The 18,344-nt window shown below is 36.9% G+C and overlaps 2 protein-coding genes across 4 annotated transcripts in view; both read right to left on the bottom strand.

Moving 5' to 3' along the window:
- The window catches only part of LOC115926669 (NADPH:adrenodoxin oxidoreductase, mitochondrial-like), a 55,214-nt gene extending 52,906 nt beyond the window's left edge, over nt 1–2,308 (bottom strand). Inside the window, exons 1-2 of one of the 3 annotated variants that reach the window (XM_030991697.1) lie at nt 2,222–2,308; nt 673–867 (exon numbers count right to left, since the gene is read on the bottom strand). In XM_030991697.1, coding sequence (XP_030847557.1) covers nt 673–843 — 171 coding nt within the window. In that variant the 5' untranslated portion in view covers nt 844–867; nt 2,222–2,308. Of the gene's footprint in view, nt 1–672; nt 872–2,221 lie in introns of all 3 variants that reach the window. The other 2 variants (XM_030991702.1, XM_030991707.1) reach the window with 2 other exon arrangements.
- Nucleotides 2,309–6,454: 4,146 nt separating this feature from the next.
- Nucleotides 6,455–18,097, bottom strand: LOC115926666 (mapk-regulated corepressor-interacting protein 1-like). The gene is made up of 6 exons (XM_030991690.1): nt 17,964–18,097; nt 13,496–13,544; nt 10,177–10,316; nt 9,132–9,182; nt 8,206–8,256; nt 6,455–6,806 (listed from the first exon to the last, which is right to left on the bottom strand). The coding sequence occupies exons 1-6, from the start codon at nt 18,013–18,015 to the stop codon at nt 6,736–6,738; spliced, it is 414 nt and encodes a 137-aa protein (XP_030847550.1). The 5' UTR covers nt 18,016–18,097; the 3' UTR covers nt 6,455–6,735.
- Nucleotides 18,098–18,344: the final 247 nt, after the last annotated feature.

Raw genomic sequence — 18,344 nt, 5'->3', positions numbered from 1 at the left:
TGGTTGCTTACTTTCAAGCATTTATGCTTTCTTAACAGTCACTAGTCAGGTAAAATAAACACCGCCATTCACATTCACATAACAATACCATACGAAGATGGACAGAAGATGGAAAATTTCACCAATTATGATTAACATACATGTACTTCAGAACTTTATGTGATATTTATGCAATTGATATCAAATTCAACAGGGATTAATCACAAAGTATAAAGCTTATACATGTATGTAGCATATTCAAATAAAATGGCAGCAATTTCGTTTCCCATACATTACCAATTAACTAGGAATAACAAGCCTTGTGAAGTGCCTCGATACAAAATTATTTCATTGACCTGATAAGAATAATAGTATTTCAATAGTCAGAATGCAAACTGCATATATAAATGTTGCTAGGTGGGGCAAGCCATAATGTTTGTCCTACCTGACAACAACTAATGTATGCAGTTCGGATTCTGTCTTATTAAAATACTATTATTCTTAACAGGTGAATGAAATAGTTTGTATCAAGGCACTTCACAAGGACTTAAATATATTAAATGTGGTTACATTACGAAAATAGCCCATTAATTGTAACAGTTGAATTAAATATTTTGTATCGAGGTACTTTAATAAGCATAAATTTGGTTACATTACGAAAATGGCCTTTTGTACCAGAATGAAAATACTTGCCTTGAGCAGTGACTGTGCTGTGTAGAATCCAGCAGGTCCACTGCCAATGATGCATACCCTAGGGGTGCTTGCAGACTGGGAGGACAGGAGCCGGGCTGGGTGACTGGTCTGGTGAACGCATGCCGGACATATCAGCCGACTGGAAAGGTATCTACGCAGTACCCACGACATATTCTACCACTCTGATTTAAAGAATTAACTGGAGAAAAGGGGAAAATGTATACGATGATAAGCCTCACAGCCTACTCATCTTTCATGATACTACCTTGTCAAAACTAAGGTTGCATTCATGCACCAATTCATAAGCTGGGATCACAGTTTTGAAACACTTTTAATTTAGAACCACACTGCATGATTGCATTTTTTCTCCAGTCATATGTTTAATCATGATTGAGGATTGCTGATTTGAAATATTTAAAAGGGTGCATTTTGGCCAGAATCACAATTCGTGAAAATAAAGCACAAATGCACGTATGTAACGGACATCTGCATCATAAATACATCACGTCACAATTTGGTTCTTGTTCCATTGCAAAAACTGCAAGCCCTCCTAAGATAAGACTACCAGAGAAAAAACACAGAAAGACATTTAAGAAATGATAGAAAAATAGCTGAAATAAGATAAAAGATAGATGAAATGAGGAGAAAAATAAATAAATATTAAACATGAGAAAAGAAAGGAAAAAGGATGTTACGGGGAACACTGTATTCAAAGAAAAAAAAGGGTCAGACAAAACATGTCCCCAAGTTTCTGAATTGTCACTACAGCTTCCAGTAATATATGTCTTCCCTCCTTCGTTTTGTAACAGAAAACGAAGAATCAGAAAAGACAGAATCACAGACACAATGAGACAATGTCAACATTTCGTTTCCTTCTTCTTCTTCAAGACAATCTGCCTCCTTCAATACTGAAGATTCTTGCAGATGCCGTATACTCTGCCTGATGTGGGTGTGCAGGTGGACCATTACACCGGGGTTTCCCCCTACTCTTATACAAATAGTGCAATGGGTTTTTAACGTGCAAGGGTGGTGACTCTCCTGTACACGGGGCCTCCATTTAACGTCCTATCCGAGGGACTGAGTGTTTTCCACTTGACATAACCTGCGTCTATGAACAAGGGAAGGGGCACGTTAACACACAACGCAGACTTCAGTCATCCGCCTGGGTGGGAGTCGAACCCGGGATCTTTGGTTCGACAAACAGACGCTTACGTCAGAGTTACGACTGAGCCAACTCGTCTCCTTCCTTTAGTGATTTATGGTCATAATTCTGGCTTTAGTAACCAAGTAGACATACTTAAAGGGACACGACTCTTAACAAGTAAAAAGGCACCACACATTCACATTTTAGCCATACCACATAGTCATACCACACACTATGTAGAACGTATGGGACTACAATTAGTCAGTGCAGTTAAGAAACAAAATGTGTTATGCTCGGGTAATCTCAATATAACCACCGACAAATATCATTAACTGCAAGGAATAAGCAATCAAATCTATTCAAAACAAATTTCAACAATTTCAATCGTTCAAATTTTATATTTACCTTTCAAAACGTCGGTGAGGTTGGGTCTAAATTTAGCTGAATTTATCTGTCTTCTCTATTTGCATTCTTCTTACATTTATGGAACGCCAAAGGGTAACCCACGAAAATCCTTTATTATTTTATACGATTATCGTAATTTGTCATTAGTAGTATACAGAAGTAGTATTATCATTTTGTGTTATCAGTATTATTATTTTTATTATTATCATTATGATTGTCATTATTGTTATTATTATCGGTAATAATAGTTTTAGTAGTAGTAGTATGTTAATTGTTGTCGTTTTTGTTGTTATCATCATATCATGATTATGACATTGTTTGGATAAGCGAATAAGTTTACCTGAATAATTCAATTATTTTTTTTGAAGGAGGGATATGCTTTGGAACACCCACATTTGTTGAAGAATGTTTCTGGAATCTGTCACCTCGATAAATCCCCAATGCAGGGTCTAAATTTGTACAGCCCCCCCCCCCCTCCCCCCCCCCCCCCTGGAAACCCAAGTGGGACGTGGGACACCATAAGTATAGGCCTTGCAACTCCAAAGATACCCTTTACCTTCTTTTTTTTCTCTTAGGTCATACAAATATCTGAAAATGTTTTTTTTTTCCGTTTGTGGATATTCTCTAGCTCAAAAAAAATGTATTTAAAGGGGGGAAAAAGTCTGACATAACATGTCCCCAAGTCCAAACGGAATTGTCCCCACAGCTTCCAATAATAATACAGAAATATCTTCCCTTCGTTTTGTAAGAGAACAATATGGGCATATGGTTCAAATGGAATCATAATGAGAAAAAGTGGCAGCTTGGAAAGGTTGCCCTTTCTAAACTACTTTCTTTCTTTCCTCTTTTTGTTTTGGCTAGGAGGGGGAGGGGGGGGGGGGGGGGGGGGGGGGGGGCAACCCCAACCTCGAGGCCCCAGGTATTAAGTTAGTGTTTTTTATCTTCCTCTATCTCACTCTCCTTCTCTTTCTCTCCTATATTCATTTTCTAGTTTATTTTGATAAGTTACATATGTCACACTTAAAAAAGCTAAAGATGAACATCGTAATTTACTTTCATGTTTTAAATTCATTTATTATATCCTTCATATATATATATATAAAGGTAAAATCTCCACTCTTTCTTCTATATATAAGATAGATTAAAATTGACACAAGTGAATTCAAATTGCACCCACATTGTCTTCATGAGGGACGGGTATTCAAGTAAGGCAGAACAATAAAAATATGACGACACAACATGCCTGAATACCACATAAAGCTCACTTTTTGACAAGACACATATATATTCTGAAAAGTTTCAAGTCACGATCACACGCAAGTACAAATAGTGTTGAGAGCCAGAAGGGCATTAACCTTGTGTGAAAGGATCTGACTTAACGCCCTTCTGGCTCTAAGCAAATGACTGTTATTGTTATGTAGTGGCACAGTGTGGCAACCCAACTAGCTCATTTTTATAATGTTACCATTTCACACACATAACCCTTAAAAGATGAATTCTAGTCTATGTGCTACTCGATATGAATACACCACCGTCTTTCCCTCTCTTCTATATTTTTGCTTTTCTTCTTTTTTTCTTTGCTTTTTTTTTTTTTGTCTATTTTTTCTTCTTTATGATTACACTTCTAATGTAAGTAATGTTTGTTGCAGTTATGAAACAATATCACACAAACATGAAGAGAGTTCACCAAAGCTACCTTTTCCATATTACAGCATAGTCAAACTGTATGACTTTATGAAAATCATGTCAGTTCAACGTCTCAATGTTGAGGTCAAAAGTACTGTAGTCAGTAGGGAATTCTTTTTGTACTTTATTCCCCATTTCAAATCAGAAACTACATATGTATATTTATTCCAATCCAGTACTTGAAAGTATGTAGATAATTTCATGTAGAATATAGTATGTACTGGTCAATACAGTAGGTTACCAGCCCACAATCTTACATGTAGAACACACATTTTTACTGCAGTGCATACATGTACAGTTAACAATTAGATTATTCATATCCCTAACATTTGTACTTGTCAAAGTATGTGAAAAATTGATTTGTCCTGATCAATGTTTCTTAAAGGTAAAGACCAGTTATGGTCATGCGATTGCATTGTGAAAGAAACGTTGTGGAATCGATCAGAAAAGGTTGATCATCTAGCATCTAGCATCTGCAAGGTTCTGGAATCATCAAAATGATAAGAAATTTTGCCCATTCTTTGTAAAGTTACAAGCACTATACACAGAAAGATGTATATGGGACTACCCTATATCTCTCACAGTCCATGAGAGAAACAAATTTACCAAATATGTGAATTAGTAGGCAGTTTCCCGGCAAATTTGTTATCATCATGTATTAGTCAAAACATATTCTTTCACATGATTGGTAATGAGAGCTTCCATTTCATTTTTTTGAAATTGGGGCGTTTCCAATACTGGTCTTTACCTTTAGGAATGTGAAAATTCAAGCTTACATCTAAAAGGATTAAACAAAGTCCCTAATTTAACCAGTCTACCTTTCAGTCTTGAGTTACGAAAAACACATCAAATTTAAAGGAGTATGAATAATTTAGTTGTTAACTGTATATGCATGAAGCAGTGATACAAACTAGACACATAGCAATCAACAACGGATGGGGGGGGGGGGGGGGTGGGAGGGTTGGAGGCTGAAAGAACTTTCAAAAAGTAAAATCTGTAGCTACTTCACTCTAGAAACATGAAAAACTTGTATGCACACCATGAAAATTACTTATAAAAACACTTAAAGTCATCTTCGGTAATTCAGTACACAGAAAACGAAATTTTCCGCTTTTTAATATATTTCTTGCAAATTTTGGCACTATGTTCAGCTCGCACCTCAAAATACAAGTATAATATTCTCTGCCTTGTCACTTACCGGTATTGAAACATTTGCAAATGTTGAAATACAAATGTGTTTTTTGACGTTCATTGATAGAATGACAACCTATTGTTGTAAAGCATGTCACTATGCATATCCTCAATACAAAAATCTATGAATACAGCTTGAAAGAGAATACAAAGGTAACATCTAACCCAAAAAATGTGGAAGAACTGGGGACTCGCCATTTACATTTGAATACAGGATTTTTTGTTTGTTCCATTCATTCGATGAAGCCCGACTGAATACAAAGGGATTGTCATCTCTGAATGCCATGAGATTCCCTCTCTCATTTCAGAAGTTCAGCATATTTCCACCAATGTAAAGAAAATGCATTTTTTAACAGGAACTTGTTTTTTATTAGTCTTTAAACCAAAAAATCTAAAGAAACAGATATTTCCTAGGGGGCAAAGTCCACATTCCTCATTATTATTTTCATACCTGTAGTTCTTGATTTTTCGGTTTTATAGAGCTATTTAAATTCTTGTATTTACATTATACCTGTATTACATTAGGTTCTACTCCCAAGTAGTCGTGTTTTCATCACTGGTCCTCACATTCAAGTATACACCAGCATTTGTAGTACATGTACAATTGAAAATCTAACATAAATGTTAACTGCTACTTATTTGCGAGCGACATGAAGACTGAGCTACAGAATCCTTCAGTTATAACTTATTGCCAAGGCTTTTTAGGTGAAGCTCAAACATCTTGGAGTGGATATTTAATTATTTATAAGCAAGCAGGCAATTCACCTCAACACAGGATGATGCAAAGCTTTTGGAAAATTTCACTCATGCTGAGGGGTACGAACAGTACACAAGAAAACGTCCAAATAATGAGAGAGCAAAGTCTAACAATATTACCAAAATCCAAGCAATTACCAAACCCACATGCGAGTGAAACTAAATTTCCTCATCCCCCGAGACCCCCCAAAGTTGGTAAAAGAACTGTTCAAACCACACACCCTTGAAGACTAAAGCTTAATATTCTAACAAGCCAAATGAATTGCAAAGTGCAAGCGACTTGGATGTAAAATTCTCAAAGAGCAAATTGTTGGGCTGTCCGCAAGAAGGCCATTGCCAATACATAGCTCTTATTAATGGCCTTTTTGCGGACAGCTGACAAAATGAATTCCCTAATCATCATTCTTTTCCCCAAGAACATTGATGAAGTAAACTACAAGTAATTTCCAGCATTACATATTCAAAGTGAATACATTCTCATTCTGCTTTCCACACCCATTCAATCTATCATATATTTTTTTCCATACAGTAAGAATGTGCTCCTCTCCTATAAAAAATATATATATACTTTCATAAGAATCTCTCTATATATCTCTCTAATTCTGATTGCTACTCCATACATCACACCCATCCCACTCATAAAAAGGCATCATTTAGACCCTGAGTCGGAGTAAAATCTGAGGCTGACCAATGCGCTTCAAAGGGCTAAATTCATCAGTATATCACCAGTGTACTTGCTTCGTAATACATAATGTCCGTTGAGAGGCAGAAAGGCATTAATGTAATAGACTTTGTACAGATTTTTCTAATGCCTTTCTGTCTTTCAGGTGAAGGTGCTAGGAGATGGACATAGTACAGGGACGGGAGGATGAAGGTCATCGTTATGTCTCTCCATCCATGACAGGCATTAGTCTCGTTAGGCATAGGCTGTCCCAGTCAAAGGGCTTGAAATCTAGAGAAATCAAAGATGAAATGAAATTAAAACAAATCATTTGGTGGGAGCAAGAAGGGCGCTAAATTATATCATTAGATACAGTATTAACACCTTCTGGCTCTCAACAGATGAGATGACTTTCATTTATAATGACATAATATTTACTAAAGCATCGTTCCAATATGCAGAGGCTTTTTTTCTTTCTTTAATGACATACATTTAATATATATGCTTTACAGTTCTGTATGTTATAGTACTGCGAGCTCAGTGAGCACACACAGAACCTTGGTTGTGCACAGCTGTTATTCATTTGTTTTTAAAAAACCGCCATGGTTTACTACTTCATTATCACATGATCATCCTCAGTGGGAAAATTAACTATTCTACAATTGTAGACTGTGCTCTGCTCAATGTTTTATCAATTGCAGTGCTCCCCTCTCGTTGCTTGTTAGATTATTTCTAAAGCAAGTGGTGCTGGATTTTCAATGGAACAGACACTGTAGATGAGGTTCATGAAATAAAACACAATCACAAGACAATAGGGTATTTATTAATAAAAGGTTGAGTTCTGGTAACGGCGAATAAAATGTATGATCTTTCTTGATCTCTCTATGTCAGTTTTAAAAATATCAAAAGAAATGTCTCCTGAAAAGGAATTGCTCTTCAAATGCTCTCACATTCATAATGTAACAAAAATGACTTTAAAAATTGGACCAATCATGGCACCTGTAGGTGTAGCCCCACATATCCAATTCTGTGCGCAGTGTATGAGAATTTCAGATACTTTTTTTTTGGGGGGGGGGGGGTGATTCTGAAGTATACCCCAATTCTTGAGTACTACACAATCAACCTTTTCCAATTGCTTCCAGACAGTTTCTCTCATAATGTAATTGCACAACCAGAACTCAACGTTATCCTTAATCAGAGGTCTGCTGGCACACATGGAATGAGAATATACTACATCTACTGTAGGCATTCAAGCATACAAATTAACAACCTGGGCCAGTATTCAATTCAATACTCATCTAAAAAATATGAGTACTGTACAGTTTTCGGCTTACTGGTACATAAAAACTTTGCCAACTTTGGTATTTCGGCCAAGTCAGTTTAATAGCTGACTTACATGTAAGCCAATACTTTTGAGGCCTTGATTGTCAGGAATGTTTTTTTCATACTCAGTCATTATAAGCTAGCCACAATTATATAAAGTTGTAAGAGCGCATTTCATGTGACATGTTTATTGCCCATTATTCTGGATTAGCCAAGTGATGTCACAATGGCAATTAGGAAGGAGATTGTCTGATATTTGGCTTATCAAAGTGTACATGTCTTTCCCAGATTTGATCAGAATAAGACTTGATCAAGGAAAATGCTAAATTATCAAAGTAATGTATTGAATACGGTCCCTGATACTTACATCTAAGAGATGGATTTTCTTCTTTATCTACAAATTCCTCTACACACGTTCCTGAAATGAAAGAATACAAATTTACATAACTGTAAGCCCATACGATTCAGTCATATTCAGACAAAGGTCAAACAAACAAATAAAATGTTATCCATAAAATCTACCGGTAATTGAAACATTCAAGTTATTAGGAACTTCTCTTCCAATTTTACAACACTAAAATAAAATCTGAATACATATAAAACGTTTGACTTATATCTCTCAAATCAAATGACTCATCTGCAATAAAGCATGATCACCCAAGATCCTGTACTTGAATTTTTGACCTCTACAGGTATCTATAAAGGCAAGAAGGGCACCCCCCCCCCCTCTTCATATGAAAATTTACTTCCGACAGAGTTTATAATAATAAAGATGATAATGAAATCGATAATCTCCTGATCTTGATGAAGTATCATAGTATTATTATTGCTTTTATTATAATAAATCTATAAAGTTTTAACTGTTGGTTACATTGTAAATTTTAATAACGCTGCACGCATTTCCTCAAATGCATCGTACACAATGTACAATTGTCATATATGAGCATATGAATAAATGATTTAATCTTTTGTCGAAAATCATGTTAGACAAAGGGAGTTAGACTGAGTTTTCTTAAACACGATTTTAGGCACGATGATCACGATAATGCTAGTAACACATTGTATTATCAGTGGCTTTGCCCTATTCATAATAAATCTAATCCATTTATCTCTTTATTTATGATGCATACTGCTCAGTTATCCATCAAATGTATGTACCTCTCAAAATACTTTTAGTGCAGTAAATAATGATAATAATGATGATGATAACAAGAAGAAGAAGAAGAAGAAAAAAGAAAGAAGAGGAATCAATTATTATGAAGACTTTACAAATAGAAAAAAATAAAAAATTACCTTTTCTTCCCTGTCTACAGTCATTGAGTTCCTTTTGTGTCATTTCCCATTCTGTAAGAGAGAGACGTGGTAAAAAAAAAAATGTAGAAAGAAAGAGAGAGAGAGAGATGGACATAGAGACAGACAGAGAGGGAAAAAAACAAAATTAAAACGTATTCCGGTAGCCAAATAAAAAAGGATTAGTTTATGTGCAAGGTTCATCTTTCATGTGCACCGTATGTTTGTGAATGTTCGCACATGTCATGAAACGTATGTTTGCAGACCATAAATGAATAAACCCATAATATACTGTCTGCAAAGAAAGGAGAACGGATGTCCCTTGTACATTGTACACAAATAAGTCATAATGTACACAAATAACTTTAAACTATAATAAGATAACACTCAATTGTATGTAAATAAATGCCACTTGGGTATTTTGGAATCAATATTAAGTTCAACAAGTACGGAACTTTACAACTACAAACCTCTTCATATCTTTCAGTTCAAACTCAAAGGGCTATATACTCAAGGTTATACTCAAAGGGTTTATACTGAACATTATCTACATGTACTAACATGGTCCCTCAGCTTTAAAGATAATAATGGTTGAAATAACCAATCAATTGTTGAGATTAAACAGTTTTTGTCAAGTTAAATACATGTGTAAAATCTATAATAGGCCAATAGCAGAGAAGAAAATTATTTATTACAATCACAATGCTTTAAAAAATCCATTTTATTAACAGTATTCAATCTGTACATGATCTAAATCACACATACACATTAACATGTACTGTAACTACTTATCCAAACATTATCTCTAGAATGCTTTCTCCATGTTACATTTCAAAATCATACTTTAACAAGCAGCCTGTGAAAAAAAATTGGTTTACAATGTCAATCACACATGCACACAATATTTATCATAAAAAAGATTACCTGAAGGCTTTTTATAACAATCATTATGATAAAGATAGCAACAAAAATTTAATGATAAATCTGAAACCTATATGTTTTTATTGAGACAAGGTGACAGATAATTCATACCAAGTGTTTTACCAACCTGTATTCAACATCTTGACTAGTTCATAGTGGTCTCGTCCAAAGTGGTCGACAGAAAGCCCTGGTAGTTTTGAGTGGTGATCCTTTTTACGGCCTGATATAACAGCACTACTAAAGGAAGGTCTAGGTGAAGTCTGTGGGCTAGAAATGACAATCACACACATTTTACCGTAGACATGAAATAACCACAAGAATAAAATTCTATAAATACATGTACCAACAATAACAAATATAAATGGAAACTGTTGTCATTAAAAAGTTTTAAAATTTCCCAATTTTGATCGAAAAGAATGATTTTGAACTTTTTAATGTGTTCCCAAATTAAAGGATTTTAGACAGACTAGATTTTCACTATTTCTGATGTCAACTGCAATGTGGTAACAAAACAAAAATGGACACAATATGTGCTGAAATGTTTGCCCTTTCTTTTCATGCATCAGGGCCCTGTTTCACAAAACTTGTTTTCAATAACAAATTATGCTAAATTTAAATGACAAATTTTCCCTCAGCCAATCAGATGCCATGATTTCAGTAGCTTATATTACAGTAATTGTAACTTGTTATTTAAAGATGAAGTTGAGTTCTGGTCATGCGATTGCATTGTGAAAGAAACGGTGTATGTGGAACCGACCAGAAAAGGTTGATCATCTAGCATATAAGAATGTGTGTGTATTGCAAGGTTCTGGAATCATCAAAATGATAAGAAATTTGGCCAAGTCTTGGTAAAGTTACAAACACTTGCACAGAAAGATGTATATGGGACTACACGAACACGTGGCGTAAAAAGCCGGCCCCCCTCCCCCGATTTTTACGATGTTACATGCATATCTAGATTATGAAGGCATTTGAAGAGCCATGCTTTTCAGGGAACATGTCTTAACTGATGTTCTTCCACACTTGCATAATAAGAATGAGTAATGCTCACAAATTATTTTTCACCTCTTCCCAGAACTCAACCTTCTCTTTAAATATAGTTTTATGAAACAGGTCCCTGGCATATTTTTAGGGCTCTGAATAAAAAGTTAATGAGCCAAACCAAAAAATGTGGAATGCTTGTCTTTGATGCAAGTACAACAATATCAGACTAATTTAACATATTTCATTCCAATCAAATTTCAAGTGTACAAATCACCAAAATATGTTTTGCATTCCATAATGCTATAATACTACATTCAAAATATGAGCTTTGAAAGTTTGAACATAAATTCTACGAAGAGATACATTGCAGTGATCGGTACATTATAAGGATAACAGAGAAACAAAATAATGTGAAAATGTGAAAGACTGCAGAATAGAGGAGAACAAAGGATGTTGTAGTTGTTTTAAGTCATTTACTGTATGGTGATTAAGATCAGTATGCTTTACCAGCTCCCTCCTATGGGAATACAATAATGGACCACATCCTTTTACCCCACTGCTGCCCTTGTACGGGTAACTAACAGACAGGTGGCTGCATTACCAACACGTGAAACTTCTTCATACACATTGTACATGTACAATGTACACACACATGTTCATTACATGCAACCACGTGTTTCAAATGTGTGCGTGTGTGAAGAGTCCAAACACAAACTCACATGGAATTGAAGTGGCTTACAGTGTAGTTGTAAAACTGAAGTGCAACACCTGGCCGCATTGAGAATTTCATTGCACAGTAAAACTTCAGGATGTACTTTGTACATTTGGAAAAAGGTACTGGTACGTTAACATAAAGTACCGGTATAGGTCTTCATGTTAATAGAAATAGCAAAAGTCAAGGAAAAAAATCGTGCTGGACATAACTTCATTTACAATAACTGCAAAACATAAAAAGTCAAAATGAATTGTGGAGAACCTAGTTTGTTTGCAAATGAACCTGTCATTTTACAGGCAACAAGAGAGAGAGAGAGAGAGAGGGAGAGAGAGAGACAGGCAAAAAATTAAGTTTTTCATTTCGGGGGCTCCATTTCAAATTTTGGGGAAATTTTCGGGGGCTACTTTTTCAACTTTTGGGGGCTCTTTTTTCCATTTCGGGGGCTCTTTTTTCTGGGGCTACTTTTTCATTAATTCATAAAAGGATAGGCCTACAGTTTGTTGAGATTTGTTTAGTAGGCTAAGGTTTCGGGCTTCCTGCTTCATAATTGCCTATTAAAAAAGAAACCCCTTTTTCTAGTTCAATAACTAAGTTTTCATGTATTGATTTGATGCAAGAACTGTAACATAATAGACCCTAGATTGTGACTATTTCTGGCCATGAATTTCGATAATCATTTTTCAAAGTAAAATTTTCACAAGAAAATCAGACAGTCGTTTAAAAACGTAGACATTAGTAATACTTTTACTAATTCTAAGCTCAGGTTTCGTAAATCTATTCACGAAACTATATTGAAATCGCGCCAATAATGATGCAAACCAACAGATAACAATTTCAAAGTGTCAAATCTCTTCGACTCGAGCTCAGCCCAACTCACACACATACTGCAGCTGCAGGAAACTTCAACACCGGCGCCGCAGGCGTCGGACGCCTGCGCTGCCGGTGTTGGAGCTTTAGCCCATCTTCACTCACACACACTGCACAGCGGCAATGCACTGTATTGTACAAATGCGTCAGTCACGGTGATTTTGTCTGATTTTCTTTACTTTTAAGAAATGATTATCAAAATTACGTAAACATGGCGAGAATATCACAAAATAGGCCTTAATTTCATACCTCTATTTATGGCAACTTTATAAAATTGCGGCAATCGTGAATTCGTGATGGAAATTGATTGCAGTTTCGCGATCATTTAGTGGTTCATGGTCTAGATTCAGCTTCTACCAAAACAAAATCGACCGCCAAAAACTCGACCCCTACGCTCCGTCTCGATCTCTCGCAACTGCGAAAATGTACGTGTTTTGGCGTACTTGCGTGCGACATGGTAAGCCAGGTAAGGTATAGAATATGGTTCGAGTTTTTTTACGACCGATTTTTGTTTATACAATTTTACATGGAGATTCAGCGCGCGGACCAAGAAATGCACGCAATGAATACGAAGCTAGAAGAGAGCGCGCGACCGCTCGTAATCGTTACGGGGGCGATTTGAGATCATTTCACTTTTTGATGTCGCCCCCGAAATCGGATTTTGAGCCTATTTCGGGGGCTGTTTATGGTCTTTCCGGGGCGAATCCGCCCTCCGCCCCCGTGTATTTTTTTGGCTGGAGAGAGAGAGAGGGGGGGGGGGGGAGATAGAATATACATGTAACCAAATAGTAAGCTTGTAAACATAGCGGAATAGATGTTCTGTTTAGATTCACGTATGTACATGTGTATGTAAATGTCTAGAAGCTAGGCATTTACTTACTTGATCATGTTACGGCCATTTTCTCCTTCATCTACTGGTTGCTGTAATCCTGTGATTTGAATGAGAAAAAAAGTAAGAAATTACTAATTTTCCATTTACCCGGTAAGAACTAAAAGATTGAATGAGAATTTTATATTGCAAAAAAAAAAAAAAAAAAAAATTAAATACAGATTCATGCATACATTATTTCAAATTTTCAATCATCTCAGTCATGTTAAGTATATTTCATAAACATAAGCAATACAAATAGGGTACTCATGATAGTTGTCCATAATAAATAGGTACACTGTTACAGAATGTTCCCAACAGTTATCATAATGATGCAAAATTTGTGTTATGTCTACAAAAGAATTTTGATGAAAGAAAAAATGCATGTGGCACAATGTTATCATCACTTATTCACTATCTATAATATTAATAACATAGGTAACTTTTGTAAATGAATTAAATAAAGATATTGCATGGTTTCTTATAGAAAAGGAGTGAAAATTCACAGCATCAAAATACACAAATGCTAAATTAAATACTGAAGCTAAGACATCAAATACTAGTACAATTAATTATCAAAAATTTACTAATATTATATAAAATCAGTTTTATGAAAAGTTGAAAAGCATCATAATTCACCATTGACACCATTGACACCATTTCAAAGGTACTAGTCAGACTCATAGAGGAGCTGAAGTCACGAGTACCAACACAACACTACACTTTTGTAGCAGTTGATTTTGTTCATGTTATTGAAGTTGAACTGTTTATCCAACATGATTATGAATACGCCTACGCAAGCGCGTAGCTAGGATTTAATTTTAGGGGGCGGTAGTGAGCACGCAAAGCGTGCGATGCAATTACAGAGCTAGACCGAAAGCTTCAGTCTCTATACCGTCGGTTGTTCCACTGAGACTACGTCTGGCTCCACTAGACCTCCGGTTATAGAGACAGAACGATCGCCTATGCCAGCCTATGTTGAAGATATCACGGCTAGATTTTAGCCGTTAGGCCCCTCCCACAAACATGAACAAACTTGCCATGGCCGTATTGTTATGCCCCCAAAATCCCCCAAAATGTCATTTTACCTCGTGCATATCCAATTTTACATTAGGTCTAGGCTATAATACATCGGTTCCACTTACTAACTTGATTGAAATAATCCGTTTAATGGTCCCTTTTAAGGAAATTATAGGTCAAAATCGACATCCATGTTGAAAATCTTGCAAGCCGTGTTAAACTCTCGCTGCCGTCAATCTCATCCCTTCTAGTCTACGCCGAAGGCAAAATGATTATGAAGGAAAAACTGTGCGCCATCTACACGTTCGTAATGGCGTTATCACAGTTTTTCCTTCATAATCATTTTTGCCTTCGGCGTAGACTAGAAGAGATGAGATTGACGGCAGCGAGAGTTTAACACGGCTTGCAAGATTTTCAACATGGATGTCGATTTTGACCCATAATTTCCTTAAAAGGGACCATTAAACGGATTATTTCAATCAAGTTAGTAAGTGGAACCGATGTATTATAGCCTAGGCCTAATGTAAAATTGGATATGCACGAGGTAAAATGACATTTTGGGGGATTTTGGGGGCATAACAATACGGCCGTGGCAAGTTTGTTCATGTTTGTGGGAGGGGCCTAACGGCTAAAATCTAGCCGTGATATCTTCAACATAGGCTGGCATAGGCGATCGTTCAGTCTCTATAACCGGAGGTCTAGTGGAGCCAGACGTAGTCTCAGTGGAACAACCGACGGTATAGAGTAGGGTGTCTGAACGATTTTTCAATTTTCAATTTGGGATCGTTTTTCACCATTTTTGTTTGATATTTGAATTAAAAATGTAATCAGAATAATACATTTCAAATTTCAAGTCTCGCCGATGTTTCTATCAAAAGATACAGCCCCTTCAAAACGCTGAAATATTCATAGCATTTTGCTCAGAATCGACGAAAAAGACGTACACGCAGAGTTATGTTGTTTTGCTAAATTTAGCCAAACAGCTGTATCGCGCGATATGCAAGCGTATGCATATCGTACGCAAGTTGCTCAGCCAATGCGCGACTTGCAAGCTTGAGCTACGCTGTCTCCGCGACACGTGCCATTGACTAGTATGGTTAGCGTTCGTCGCACAAAAAACCCGGAAGTGAATGCACGTTATAGTCAATGGCAATATCGCGGAGATGTCTCCGCGATATTGCCATTGACTACAACGTGTATTCACTTCCGGGGTTTATAGTGGGAACGGCCATCCATACTTTCATTCACTATAAGCGCACATGTTACGCGATGTAACCATGGTTTGGACTGAGCGGAGCTCACGCCTCCCTAATTAGCTGATTCCAAAAATGTGGGAGGGTATTTTCAAACTGTTATAACAAATGATCCCTTGGGGCTAGCAAAAAAAAAAGCATCTGGATATTATCCTTACGTCTAGCCCTGCTTAAGCCGCGGGGCGGCAGCTCAGGAAAGTGGCAAATTTTGGAGCTAGGATGCAAACAACATTTCAATCGCTATTTTGACCAAGATATTTTTAGAATTCTGGGGGTGGCCCCCGATGGGGAATATGGAGAAAAACCTGCTCTTTCATATGACACCTCATTTATTGAGTTTCACCTTCAGGATCATTTGTTATAAAGGTTTGAATTTCAAATTTTTTCATAAAATCATTGACCAATTTTGGATGGTCGCGCAATGCACGTAGACCACATAGGGAAGCGTACAATCTCTATGGGAAGGGTTTTAGCACACAACATTGGGTGCGCGATCAGACACCCTATATAGAGACTGAAGCTTTCGGTCTATTACAGAGCGTGCTCCCTTTTGGGGGTGGGTGCAGGGCAGGGAGGGGGAGTTTCCTTTCTCCTGTGCAAAGCGCGGAAGTTTTGATGTTTATTAGAGAAAGAAGACGATTCGTTGTACCGTTCTCGACTCTTCTTAATCCTTGTCTGAATTCAATTTTTCCCCTCCCGCACTTGCGGAAGATTTGATCATTTGACGTTCCATTTAATTATTAGAGTAAGAAGATGATTCGTTGTACCGTTCTCAACTCTTAATACTTGTCTGAATTTAGTTCCCCGGGCCCTAACGCCCCCCCCCCCCTGGCTACACGCCTCAGGCCTAGACCCTGGCTAAGCCTATTCTTTTTTTTTAACATGGCAAATCATGATCATGCGATCAGGTGACTGTTGCATCACATTCATTTGTCACAACCTGTCCTTGCGTTCTGATAACCTCATTCAATCTAGACTAGAGGTCAACATAATCTCAATTATAAGAAAGTGTTTATGATCAGAATATAGACTCTACTAGAATCTACCCCAACATGTAAACTGTAATATTAGCCTAGGTCTCACTCATAATCACACGTACGCGACACCCCGGTATAGACCTATCTACCAAAACGTAGACCGAAAGCTTCAGTCTCTATACCGTCGGTTGTTACACTGAGACTACGTCTGGCTCCACTAGACCTCCGGTTATAGAGACTGAACGACTGCCTATGCCAGCCTGTGTTGAACTTATTCCGCTAGATTTTAGCCGCTAGGCCCCTCCCACAAACTTGCCACGGCCGTATTGTTATGCCCCCAAAATCCCCCAAAATGTCATTTTACCTCGTCCATATCCAATTTTAAATTAGGCCTAGGCTATAATACATCGGTTCCACTTACTAATTTGATGTAAATAATCCGTTTAATGGTCCCTTTTAAGGAAATTATGGGTCAAAATCGACATCCATGTTGAAAATCTTGCAAGCCGTCCGTTAAACTCTCGCTGCCGTCAATCTCATCCCTTCTAGTCTACGCCGAAGGCAAAATGATAATGAAGGAAAAACTGTGCGCCATCTACACGTTCGTAATGGCGTTATCACAGTTTTTTCCTTCATAATCATTTTGCCTTCGGCGTAGACTAGAAGGGATGAGATTGACGGCAACGAGAGTTTAACACGGCTTGCAAGATTTTCAACATGGATGTCGATTTTGACCCATAATTTCCTTAAAAGGGACCATTAAACGGATTATTTACATCAAATTAGTAAGTGGAACCGATGTATTATAGCCTAGGCCTAATTTAAAATTGGATATGGACGAGGTAAAATGACATTTTGGGGGATTTTGGGGGCATAACAATACGGCCGTGGCAAGTTTGTGGGAGGGGCCTAGCGGCTAAAATCTAGCGGAATAAGTTCAACACAGGCTGGCATAGGCAGTCGTTCTGTCTCTATAACCGGAGGTCTAGTGGAGCCAGACGTAGTCTCAGTGGAACAACCGACGATTATAGAGACTGAAGCTTTCGGTCTAACCAAAACGTAGCCCTGAACTTCGGGGCGGCATCACATTCGAGGACCGCTGAGCTTCATGTAACACGCGTTAAACGTCGCGCAATTGGATGACGCAATTATTCGTGAAGATATCGCACTCAAATACTCTAGAAAAGAAAAAAAGTTTGAATTTAAATGTTGAAAATCTGGTAAACTTACCCCTTCTCTTCGAAACATTGAACTTGCTTGGGCCTTGAGTCAATTTATACATGTTTTAATGGAAAAATTGTGAAGACGTTCGGCATCGCGTTTCAAAACAAATTTACTATTTCAGGCGATAGCTGCTAGGTAATCGATCTCATTGAATAATAAATATTATTCTTATTCCAGGAAGATAAACAAAAATTATCAATTTCTATTTACTTTTAGGGTAATTTTTTTTCATTGTTTTTTATCTGTTGGGTTTTTAAAATTATATTTTATATATTTGATGAATGGAATTGAATGAATTTTTCACTATGCTTTTATTTCATACAAAATTAATTTTACAAATAATGTCTAGAGACTGAATGCATTTTTAAATACCATAGATAGAGTCTT

The sequence above is a fragment of the Strongylocentrotus purpuratus genome, unplaced genomic scaffold, assembly GCF_000002235.5.
Source record: "Strongylocentrotus purpuratus isolate Spur 01 unplaced genomic scaffold, Spur_5.0 spur5_contig_845, whole genome shotgun sequence".
Taxonomy (NCBI): Eukaryota; Metazoa; Echinodermata; class Echinoidea; order Camarodonta; family Strongylocentrotidae; genus Strongylocentrotus; species Strongylocentrotus purpuratus.
The sequence above is the reverse complement of the archived record's forward strand: the minus strand, read 5'-3'. Positions and strand labels throughout refer to the sequence as shown.

Bases quoted from the DNA above. Each gene is read 5' to 3' on its own strand.
- LOC115926666 (XM_030991690.1), bottom strand. From the start codon at position 18,015: ATGTATAAATTGACTCAAGGCCCAAGCAAGTTCAATGTTTCGAAGAGA. The intron at 13,545-17,963 runs GTAAGTTTACCA...TTCAAATCACAG, and splicing joins CAATGTTTCGAAGAGAAGGG to GATTACAGCAACCAGTAGAT. The intron at 10,317-13,495 runs GTAAGTAAATGC...TGTCATTTCTAG, and splicing joins AATGGCCGTAACATGATCAA to CCCACAGACTTCACCTAGAC.